The 12,692-nt window shown below is 35.5% G+C and overlaps 1 protein-coding gene across 5 annotated transcripts in view; it reads right to left on the reverse strand.

The window, feature by feature from the left end:
- Nucleotides 1–12,692, reverse strand: part of ERC2 (ELKS/RAB6-interacting/CAST family member 2) — a 405,766-nt gene that overhangs the window by 252,404 nt on the left and 140,670 nt on the right. For 3 of the 5 annotated variants that reach the window (XM_014307629.2, XM_031058192.1, XM_031058191.1), the window contains 3 exons: nucleotides 9,638–9,778; nucleotides 8,958–9,098; nucleotides 5,512–5,547 (listed from right to left, as the gene is read on the reverse strand). In XM_014307629.2, coding sequence (XP_014163104.1) covers nucleotides 5,512–5,547; nucleotides 8,958–9,098; nucleotides 9,638–9,778 — 318 coding nt within the window. The remainder of the gene's footprint in view (nucleotides 1–5,511; nucleotides 5,548–8,957; nucleotides 9,099–9,637; nucleotides 9,779–12,692) is intronic. The other 2 variants (XM_031058194.1, XM_031058193.1) reach the window with 1 other exon arrangement.

Here is a 12,692-nt window from a genome sequence, read left to right on the forward strand (position 1 = left end):
AACACACATACATATATATACATATTGTATATATCTGTATCACCAGATGTCTCAAATGCAGTTTGATACAAAGAATTTAAAGGAAAGAAATTGTTTTTAATGCAGAGGTGATTTTTAAACCAATAAACTAAAGAAGCTGCTTTCAGCAGACATCTTACCCAATAATCCTTTTTAGCCTACCATTAATACTTAACCTGAAACATCAGAGGAACAAGCCCATTGGTGAAAACAGCACAAACCTGGCAAACACATGCATGGATGGGTGGGAGTTCCACAGACAAGAGAGAGCAATGAAAACAACAACAGTGCAGAGCCCAGGCCAGCTCCCATCAAACCTAATGGCAAAAACCCAATTAACTTCAATGGGAGCACGACCTGGCACCGAGTGCTTTCAACTGTTGGCTGCAATAATCACAGACAGATGGAAACAACGATGCACTGCAATGCTTAGCCTACCCCTTGCTTCCCATTATTCATAATTGGCATCTTGAAAGAGCAGGCAAGGAAAAAAGAAGTAGTTTAAGGCAGTGCACATTAAACATAGAAAATTCAGGTAACATACAGGATTTTTTACAGAAATTCAAGGTATTTAGAACTGAAGGTCCTCCAACTATCTTAGTACACAGAGAAGACATGGACTTACTTATCCTTCTTAATTTCAGGGAATGGACAATGCAAGCAAGCAATGAAAGAAATGCAGATCAAAATGAAGCATGCATGTTTGGGAAAGAACTAATATAAACTACAGATAGTAGAAGGTCCATATCCTTTGCAATGGTTAAAATTTTCTGTATAAATGAAGAACAAGTCTGAGTTTACTATAAATACAACAAAAAAATGAAATGAGTAGGGAAAAAACTTAGAGGGTTTGCATGTAACATATCATTTAAGCATGAGGATAATAAGAAAAACATAGCAGATTTGAAGTGCTATTTATCCTACTTGGAGGTTTTTATTCAGAAGAAATATTTCATCACCAAAAGAAGCCAAGGGAATGATATGAGGAGCCTAATAAACCTACTGACCTTGCTCTTCAAAATCTCTGTTTTGGTACATGGTCCAGTCCGGAATTCCATCCCATAGGACTTTTTAAACCCAGAACTCATTTCAAGGTAACATTCAAGGAGTATCTTGATTTTACTGTTTGAGTGAGATGTCAGCAACAGATTCCTTTTCAGGCTCATAATCTTTCTTAATAATAAACTTGGATTTCTTTTATACTAGTTGTTAATTGTATCAAGAAATTTACTTTCAACTAGCTTTGTTATTTTTGAAGTCCATGAAATACTCAGACTCAAGGCCAATTATCTGAGAAAACACTTTGACTGTCCATCAACCCTATTACAATATTATACACTTTAAAATTATGTAATTTTGCAAGGAATAATTTAATTCCATTGGTAAATTCTCTCTAGAAAATGAAATACAACCCAAATCCCACCTTCAAGATACTAAGAAACTTATGCAAAAAGCATATTGTTCCCTATTCTTCACATTTGTCCTTGTCTCCCAAGGGTAAATCCAGAATTTCACAGCTCCTCTCTAAAGCCTATTGCTCTTTCATGTAACTCCCTGTCACCTCTCTGCCCTTTCCCTTTACTTTGGCACAAAATTCATTATATACCAGCCTTTCTTCCATCATTTCATAGGGAGGAGAAACACCCACCTTCCTTCCTCTAACCAGTCTTCACTTTAGCATAAAGTACATCTCAGCTTCAGCCCAAACTTTTTTCCCCATGTACCTCTACACTTCTCTTACCCCAGAGCAAGAAGCAATGCAGATGAGGGAGAGAAGCCTGTTTCTTTTTTTATGTTTCATTGCCACACTGCACTTTCTACAAGGAAAATGCATCACTGGGCAAGGACATGATAGCATCACCAATGCAGAGGTGCCAAATGTTCTACTGCATGGGTATTCCTGACACACAGCAGCTCAGAAATGTACTGAAAAAATTACCTACTGCACAGCTGATAAACAAATCACCACCTGAAATAATAAATATATTCCTCAGTTTAGCCCTTTAAATCTTGGCTCAACAGCATGCTAAGGAAATCAACATTAAGGTGCAAAAGTATTTTCAGTTCTTGTTTCCTGTGGTACTCATGCAATTCTGTATTTGTGGGATGTGGTTTTGGAAAATTCTGCAGCACAAACTGGGTCACTGCATTTCCCCAACATGAAGTGGAACTTAGAAGGTATGATTAAATGTGATTAAGCATCCAACCAATGTCACATATAAATCAATGTAAGCATTAAGTTACTACAAGGTTGGTCTTAAAAAAAATCTAAAAAAAAAAAAAGCCAGTATTGCAAACCACCAATTGATCCAATTGCCTCTACTTTTCAAAGCACTTAGAGAATCTTTTATGGAATATTGTCAGGAACCAGATTTCTACAAGGGTATTGCCCAAATGAAGAAGTAAAGTCAGTTTAAAAGGGAGAGCAAGAACAAAAACAATTTTTATGAAGATCTTTCTGCAGGTGGTACTTTAATCTGCAATTCCCTTTAAGGGACTCTTCACATTGTAAACAAAGCTGCTGATACTAGAAAAGAGCAAAACACAATCCATCTGACATGGCCAGGACAGAGGCACAGAATTACTTATAAGGCCCCATTTTATTTTATGGCTTTGAAAGATGTGTTTGGATCTGACCTAGGCACCTTTCTGCATTTGTTGTGTGCAGATCAGGGGTGATTTGTTGACAGATGGAACTTGACTTTTGAGGTCAAACAGTAGGCCCAAAGGAGTTAAAAGGCAGCTCAATTGATATTGACCCTGCTCCTGCCAGGACAGGGCAGATTTCTTTGGCTTTTTTTAGGCAGTAGATTGAACTGTTGGATCTAGTTCTAGACAGAAGCTGCATGAACCACATGAATCAGAAAGTCTCTGCCTATTTCTGCTGTCATCTCCTTTTTCTGTTGAATTTCTGTCCCCTGTTTACTCCCTAAGTTCTGTTAACTTAGAAAACACATTCTCTGTTTCTATGGAGCTTTTATGAGTAAGAGGGACTGGTCCATGTGTATTTTTCAGCTTTCTTAAATTGTATCTGCAAATGATAACCCTTGTGTGTACAGATTAGGTTAATTGCAAACTAATCCACTCTTTTTATGATGCTTTTTCTCCCAATATTATAACTATTATGACTGTGATGCTGTATGTTATTTTTACAACTGAGTAAAAATAGCATATCACTCTACCATTAGAATGTCACAAATTTTTACATTAATTATACATCTGTTCTCATCTTTGCCTCATAAGCACTGCAAATGGTTTAGAAGAAAAGTAACATTTCCTTATGTAAACCACAAATTTCCTACAGAAATATCGTAACAGTGTGGCACAGACATGCAGCATGAATTATTTAGGTTATTAAAGTCTTATGCTACAGTCATGCATGTATTATTCTGCATAATAGAAATGGAGGGATAGATAAGTATTTCATTTTTAAAGCTTCAGACACAAACATACACAGAAATCAAGTGGGTACTTAAAATTAAAAAAATAGGAACAGCAGAATTTACATGCAAGATACTTATTACTTTGTAAGATCCTTCAAATTTTATTACTTTCAAGAATAAACTGGGAAAAAAGATTCCTGTCACAAAAAATTTCTTGTCTCCTTAAAACTCAGGAGGTTTTCATTTAACTTTAGGGACTGCTCTAAGTAATTTATAGTGTATTCCGCAAGAAGTTTAAATTTTAATCTGACATTTCTCTTATAGAAGATCTTGGAATTTAGTCTTTAATATTCAGAAAAAGGTTCACCTGAACTCCAAACTCAGTACAGCATGATATTTAAATGACAGCACAAAGGCAATAATGTAATTTCTTATAATAAATTTTGCACAAAATCTCATTGGGTATTTCAAAAAGGTCACCTTTAAAACATGAAGAAATGTATGTCCAATTTTATTTACAACTTATTCTCATATATGTAGGAGAAAAAAGAAGGTGAGCAAGAGAAGTTTATTTTAAAAAATCATCTTGTGGGTATAGTATGAGTGCTGCCTGGTGCTAAAGGATATTGCATCCATTGCTTTGCAACTTCCAACAGGCTGTCCTTTTGAAAATTAACCACATAAAGGCAGAAAAAACAGTTAAGAAAAGGACTGACTTTGGAATACTGCACACAAACAGATTAGGAAGTAACAAATGAATTCTATACAGCAGAATCACTAATATTGAGCTAATGACTGGCCAGTATTTACGAAAACCAAGCTAAAAACCAACAGTAAAAAGACTCCAGTCTGAAAAGACACGTACAGGAGCAGTGCAAATGACATGACTAAAACATAACTACCACAAAAGTGACCCAAGATGATAAAGAAAAAAAGGGGTTTATTATTGAAAGGGACAAGCTCTTTCTCCAGCACTGTGCCAGAGGGTAGAGGTGATAATATCAGGTTTTATGCTATTGGGCTACAATTTATGACTAAATTCTAAACAAGGTAACCAATAACTTCAAAAATAAATAGAGCAGATTGTGTGGGAATCTCTTTTTCCATACAAAAGTCATGACATATCCATGACATGGTTGGAGCTACAAAACTCAACCATAACAGATTCCAAAGCTCCCACTGACTCCAGTGATGGCAATTCCTCCTCTAATGTGCAGTATCACATTACTTAAGCTACAAAGCCACTTCTTCTATATATACACTATCCAAATTACATAGTAATTCTGACTAGGATTATTAGTAATCCTATAACTATAGCTTTTAAATTGCTCTTACAGTTACATCATTTTTCTGTCCTGTGATGCTCACAGCACATTAAATGTAACAGTCTCAGCCAAAAAGATGGAAACTCCTCTCTGCAGAGAAAAGGTTTGTTGCTGCTCTTCCTCAGGTTGAAGGAGTCAAGTTAAAAGAGATATTGTGCAATTAAAGCAGGCATTTGTGAGAATATTAATGGTAAACAAGCCAAAGCAATACTCTGCTTTTGCAAAGACTGCCTTTTGCATTTATAATTTTATATTTCAGTATGTTCTTCATTTAATTACAAAGTTTCCATGTTCCTAATGTGCGTATGCTAAATGTATACACATTTTCATGAGTAGAACTAATCTACTTTAGTCATACGGACTTTTGAAAATACTGCCAGTCATTTCCTAGGTATTCTTATTCATCTAATTAACTCAGTCACTGAAGATAAACTGAATAAATTAGGAGTTATATAAGTTTGAAGGATCAAATAAAGTACTGTGCAAGGAGGAAGTAAAAAGCAAAGCAAAAGGAAAAAAATTTCTGCATGCATTTTCTAATGGAGAAGTTGAGGACCTAAAGGACATTTGTTTTCTCAGAAACACAGTATGTACCTATTTAATACATTTTGGATTCTTAAACAGGCCTTCAAGTCCACAAAGTTCATTTATTTGGATATAATGGTAAAGCAGAATGAGCACCAGGAGTGTTCTGCAAAGCTCCACAGAGGAAGAGCACAACACAGTAAGGGAATGGATCCTCATGCTTCCATATGTTACAGCGGGCATTTTAAACATGAACTTACTGGATTGTACATCTGATTGAACAACTGCTCAGCTTGCTACATTGCAAAGTTGGTAGGGAGTGAAGCACAGACAGGAAAAGAAGGAAAGATCCAGGAAAACAGCATTAGCTCAACAAAACCAGTGCATTTGCACAGAAGAACATGTCATTAAAAAAAAAGAAAAAAGAAAAAAAAGGTAGAAATTTAAGATTCTAAACATTCCTTGGTGAAAGTGAGAGGCACTGGGGAAACATAAATGTTGACTTTGGCTCCTAAAAAAGAATAGCTGGAGTAAGAAACTTAAGGTTTGTGTTACTTTCCCTTTCTCAAGTTAAATAACCCATGAAATAAAGAGAGGTGTCCACTTTTGATGATACATTAAGTGCTGGTCTCAAGCAATGAATCACGAGAAGTGCTTTTGGCTGAGGCTGCAATTTATCACCAAAGCTTCAAAGACAGTAATAATAAAAGATTAATTAAATAGTATCATTAAATTTATTACTTTCCTTTTGTTTAATACAATACTGAATTTTCTATGCAGAATGACTTTCAAACAGTACAGCTTAGCAAATAGTACTTTAGCAACTGCAAATATGTCAGTAAGCAAGTAAATTTAAGATAATGAAAAGCAACAAAAGGAGGAAATTCTGGAGTGGATAATAAAGATTATATATACACACATATATAAAAAACACTTTGCTACCTATTAGGTAATCCTCCTGCTGTTCTTTCACAAGTAGGAATACAAAGTAAGTCAACAAAAATCTATGGAATTTTGGGAAAAAAGCATTGACCATTCTCTGGTATTTAGAATTTTTTCTTTTAAATTTTTTTATGAATTTCAATCCATAATATTTGTCACAAAATGTTCAATAAGCCTGTCTATAATTTAAAACGTTACTTTTTATACCAAAATATAGCACAGTCACATGAATAATTACTTTGTACAAATATCCTCTTCATTAATTTTACAATGTGCCTACTGTGTGAAATCATGGGTTTAGAATCAGCATATTTCTCCTTGCCGAACTGTAAAAGATCCAGTTATGCAGTACTAAAAAATATTTGGATCTAATCAGATCCAATAAAATCCATCTTTATTATCAATAAATGAATCCTGCTGTCTCCAAAAAAACCCAGAAAGCAGGGAAAGCTGGGGAGGAGAAACTCCGGAAGTTGTTTTGGTGTTTTTTATTTACAATTTCAGTTTGGACTTGCCCCTTGTGCACATTTTCCTTCAGACACAGCACTTACCACCATTAGTGCTCATGTAAAACTAACTCCCAGCAAGCGTGCACAGAGCACTATCTACATATTTCTTAGCTTAAGTTGTTAAAACTTATAAATCAACATTGAACTATGACTATTTTACAGCAGCATAACAAAGTACCTCCTCCATGATATTTTTAGAGAGGAGTACTGTGTAAGCTACTTGGAATTTTTTCAGGGACACAGCCCCTTGGAGTGGGTTTGGAAAGAGAGAAGCAAACTGTGCCAGATGCCTCTGCTCCTGCAGAGGTTGATGCTCACACATGAGCACACTCATGGGACATGTGGGTTCATTTATGACCCTGTTGCTGTCCCCTCCTCCTCTGAGCCAGACATGTGCAAGAGTGACCCAGGTTTCTGTTTCACTCACTTTCCTGAGGAGTGAGAACACGGTGCAGGTATTTTTCTGGGGACCAATTACTTTTAACGCAGGGTATTTACAGGTCTGAACATAAAGTATTTCATTAAAGAAAATGTGAATTGAAAATGACTGTTTGGAGTCTACTGTCATTAACAGTCACTGTTTCTGTTCAATTAAGCATGCCCAGAAAGAAGGTTGTAACTGCATTTTATTGTGGAAATACCTGGTCTACTACAAATGGGGGGTGAATTTCCATTGGGGCCTTATGCTGCATTTATGATATAATGAAACTATTATGTTTTCAACTTTCATTCAATAATTGTTCGTACTTATACACAAGAAACATGCTCCCTTTTTATACAAAAGACATCCCAGACACTCTCTGACTTTAAGTGCTTCTTTTTCCATTACTGTATGATGTGTTTAAATCTACAGTTATAAACGATTGACTTAGGATTTCAAGTCCTTCAAGAGGATTTTGATGAGGGTTTTTTAAGTGATCTGTGCTTCCAGGGCTCTTTTAACTATATTTTTAAATGAAGAAAAAAATACATTTCGGATTGTAATGAAGTATCTGTTGAAGTGGAGTGCAAAGTAAACATTTTTTTCTAATAAACTAAAGCAAACTAAATTACTTCCCACATAAACCTTTTTTGGAGATTTTAATTCTACTGTCAATAGCATTTTTAAGGTATCAGCCATTTAAATTATTTGTGTTTCCATTTGTATATGTTTATTGAAAAAAGCTTCCTTTCCTCTCAACTAAGGATCTAATGCAGGCACCTAATTGCACATATTCATTCTGGATTAAGACAGAATACAAGTATGAGGTTTACTCGCTGTTATCCTTTATAATTTGCAATACCTTCTTCACAGGTCAGGCTATTGAAACAATGCTTAATTCTGAGCAGGATACTACTCAACCTGGGTAAAAAGAGTGTCAGAATATTATGCTAACAGTGATAGCATTCACAGAACAAACATTAATTACCAGAAAATGAAAAACTATATCAATATTTAAAAAAAAAAAAAAACAACAAAACCAAAACTTGATGTACACTTAGTCATGAATTGCAGAAGGCAAACGTAATGCCTGACCCCATCAAATACGTAATGAGAACAATGAGAGCAGACATTACTACAACACAGAGAAAGGTCAAAGAAACAATGGTATCAAAACACTTGCAAATCATTTAAGCAAAATCTAGTTTATTGCAGCAATTTACGTAAAACCATGTAATAAAATACAGGGTTTGTACGTTTTCCTCTAAATGCTTGCTTCCACATCTTGCTGAAGAGAAATACTGAATTGCCAGCTGATATAAACTTTTGAATATTTTGCTTAATTATCACAAACATGTGTTCACGAACAAAGCCAAAAATACATCAAAATAAATCTAGCTAGAGTTTTCAATTTAGAAGCTGTTTTTTTTAAATTATGAATTCCAGCATTTCTTAGACAAGCCTTTTTTATTTCTCATCCTGGAAACATTTCAGTTTACTTTTAAAATTGGTGTTAATTCACACACATAAATTGCTGGTTTGATAATTCCTTTCTGCCTTTTTCCCTCCAATGCCCTGCTCTCAGTTCATCTATTTGTTGCAGCTTCTCAGAATTCCCTCACAGAGCTACTGAGGACAATTTCTGAGGCTCACTAGTGGCTTTGGTACAAACCTCTTGAGAAAAAGCAGTACTTGATGCAAGCATCAGCAAACAGCATAAGATGGGTAGATTCTAGATTTACTCCAGAAGAGTAAATAAGCTCATAATTTCAAAATGAAGGTATGGGATGCTGATTTTTGTTTTGCTGATTGTTTGTTTTAAGATGGAACTTACCTTTTTCAACTGTGCTTCCAACTTACTACACTCTTCTTTCTTTTGTTCTATGGCTATTTCTAAAGACTTAAGTTTGGAGTCTCTTTTCAGCCCTGCTGATGCCAATGAAGATGCATGTTCTTTGAGATCGATTAAACTAGACTGCAAAACGACCAAGAGTAAAAAGTTAATTCCTAGTCACCAGAACACTAACTCATTGCCAATTCTGCAATCACTTGGATCCTGTTCCCCCTCCCCCCAAAAAAACTGGCTCAAAGATAAGCATTGATAGCAAAAGACACCATTTTGTGCATACAACTGGAACCACAGGAGCTGGCATGCAGTGAAACAACAAACATTCATAGTACAGACGAGCTCATGTCATATTCTGGAGGTACAAACACACTGAAAACTATTTCTCCAACTGACAAACAAAAACAGGAGCAGCAATTGAATATTTGAGCCTAGTGGAAGCTTAGGTAAAGGACAAAGTAGAGATTATGATGCACAACTACGTAAAAACTGAAGCAATATTTTATGTACACATGAGGACTGTGAAGGATGCTTAAGAAAACAGCAGTTCTCAAGCCGAACACTGAAGTGGCAGAATTTCAGTACTTGACACGACTCAAGAGTAATGCTAATGCACTTTCATCATAATGACATAGATAGAAGAGCAGAGTTTTTAAGAAAAGACTGACCTCTTTCTCTGTCAGTTCAGCTTGTAAAGCATTAACCTTCTCCTTCAGGTCCTTGTTTTCTTTTTTATAAGATTCAATTTCTTCAAGTCTTTCTCTGTCATCTCGATCCCTTTGCTCCTTCAGACGCTCTATTATTCTTTCCTAACAAGGGAAAGAATTGCAAAACAGAAAAGCTGGAAATAATTTTAGGAAAACACAGCATTAAGTTTGTTTGCATTATGTAGCACTTATTAAAAAAAAAAACCTGCAGAAGCAGAGGATGAAGCAGAGGAAGCAGAGTTAATGGTATTAAAGTCAATGCAAGATTTCTCTAGATTTCAAAATCATAAGATCAAGTTTTTAAATATTTTATAAGAGTAACACAGTACAGGAATTTCATTAAAGAGCTATACTGATACAAGTATGTTTAGTTTTGTGATAGATGTGGAAAGATATTCACTTCAATAATGTATTTCCTGCATTCATAAGTGATTGAAATCTTGAAAAAAAGTTCAAAACAAGCCATGAATAGTTTCCTCAGAGGCCATAACCAGTTTATTCAGCTTCAATTTTGTTATTACTCTCCAACGCTTGCAATAAGATGTCAAAGTTCCAGACCTAATCAGCCACTTGCTAACTATCAGCAACTTACAGTTTACATGTAGCATATTTTGAGACGTCAAAAAAACAGTTGTCCAAGACACAGAAAAAGTACCTGATACAAATTAAGAAACCCAAAGGAAGATTTTACTCTGTCTAATTAACAGTAACCATACAGACATTTAAACTCAGTCATGTTTCTGCATATTTTGCTGATCTCCAATAACTATTTCAAGGTTTGCTGACAATCACCAGCCATTGATTGGGTGATTAATTCAAAGGGTGAAATGGAAAAAGCAGACACAGTAGTAGGGTTTCATTAAGCTCTGATTATGTTCTACAAAATCACATTTCATCAATACTTGGAGGATGCAAACACCAATTAGAGAAAAATACTTCGGGTACAATGAAATAACCACTAGAACTGCATTCCAGCAGGTCTTTAAGCAGAGTATCAGGAGAACCACTGGTAGGGATCATTGGGCAGTGGCAGCCAGGGGGGCAGCAGAAGCAAGATAATTTAGGTCCTGCACTTGGGTCAGGGCAATCCCAGGCTGGGCAGAGAACAGACAGAGTAGCCCAGAGGAAGAGGACTTGGCTGTGTACAGTGGCAAAAAGCTCAACATGACCCAGCCATGAGCAGTCAGAGCCCAGAGCACCACCTGTGTTCCTGGGCTGCATCCAAAGCAGCGTGGCCAGCAGGTCAGGGGAGGTGACTCTGCACTCCTGCCCTGCTGACACCCACCTGGGGAAGAACTGCTCCAGCTCTGGGGCCCCCACACAAGGACACAGATGTGCTGGAGAGGGTCCTGAGGAGGGCCAGGAAGATCTGAGGGTTGAAACAACCTGGTCTAATGGAAGGTGTCCCTGCTCACAGCAAGAGGGTTGAAACTAGGTGATGATTTCTAACATCCTTCCAATCTAAACTTATGACACTAAATAACTTCAGCTTTATTCCTAATAACAAAGTAAATTCTTAATATTTTGAATATTAATATTAACATGCCAGCCTCCATAAAGTAGAACAGTTTATTAATCATGAACATTCAGATTCCACCTGGTTATATTCAGAATTAATTTTTTACCAATTCCTTCTTGAAGATTTATTTACCCAAATGATTTTTTCATCTACAACAAATTAAACATAACATTATTTCATCTTTTTAATGAACAGTATATTTTTTTCTCAGTCAATCACAAAAGAAGACTAATTTATCTGTCAGCTGCATAAGGCTAAATGTCAAAAACGTGTTAAAAGGCCCTAATAAACCATGTTTTGCTTGATTAACAGCTAACTTGCAGAAATCCCAACAATGTGTTCTTGTTTCAGTCTTGTTTGCATTGGGCAGCTTTCCTTATGCACTAATCTGGGACCTCACAGGTCTAATCTATTGGCACTTTATCACAGAAGCAGGAGCTGAATTGCCCCAGCATATAGCTCCATTATCAGACATACTCCATTGCTTATCTGCTGTATGCTGCTACAGTAGGACCAACTTTATAAATATCAGCTTCATGAAAGCAACCTCTTGAGCTGCTTTGGGCCAGTCCAAGAGCTGAGATATTCTTTGAAAAGTTTCTTGTTATAACATCAAGGCAGCTGATCGCACTTTTGCACAGTCTGATTTTCAAACCTTTTTTTCTTTTTTAATTGCAATATAATCCTTATTATTGTTGGTACAAGTTTTCAGTGCTCAGGAGAGGCTCTGAAATTAGGGATAAATAGCTGAATGAATATGTTGACTGAAGTTGATTTGTTTCTGATTCCCGACAAGAGGAAAAATCACACCAGCAATATCATCAGAAAAATTATAATATTAAAAGAGGGAAAAATTGACATTGTTTTATTATATCTACATTAATTTCTCATTTAGTTTTCCCAAGATACCTAATCACTAAATATGAAAAAAAATCAAGAGACAGATACTTGGAAAAATCTATTTTCATAAAGAATAAGGAGACACGTTTTCTAATTCAGAGCCAAAATCTTAATCTGTGTATTTTCAAGAAAACTGCAGGAAAACATTTGAGTTTTGGACTTTAAAAATAGCTTTATAATTCATTAATATCATATGATCATGTCTTAATTTGACTTTTTCTTCCTGTAGAAGCTAAGAAAAGCAATTCAATCAGACTCCAGTAAATTGTGGTTAGCTAAAGTTCTATGACTAAATTTTATTTCTATTTTAAAAGAGCTTCCCATGACGGTCTTGGAGAATTTTATTCATTGTTTTTTAATTAAAATTCTAAAAACTATTGAATGGACTAGGAATTTATAGAATGCAAAAAACAGCCCAATCTCAGAGTATAAACACAAAATTACATAGTTGAAAAGTAGGTCTAATACAATTTCTAGAAAGAAAAACAAAGCACACAAACTAAATGGAAACCAGGTATTCTTAAATGAAAGCATCATCCTTTCTTGACAGCATTACATACTGAATTGATAAAAGCACTTATATTGATGCACTTGTTA

Source organism: Geospiza fortis, unplaced genomic scaffold (assembly GCF_000277835.1).
Source record: "Geospiza fortis unplaced genomic scaffold, GeoFor_1.0 scaffold78, whole genome shotgun sequence".
NCBI lineage: Eukaryota > Metazoa > Chordata > Aves > Passeriformes > Thraupidae > Geospiza > Geospiza fortis.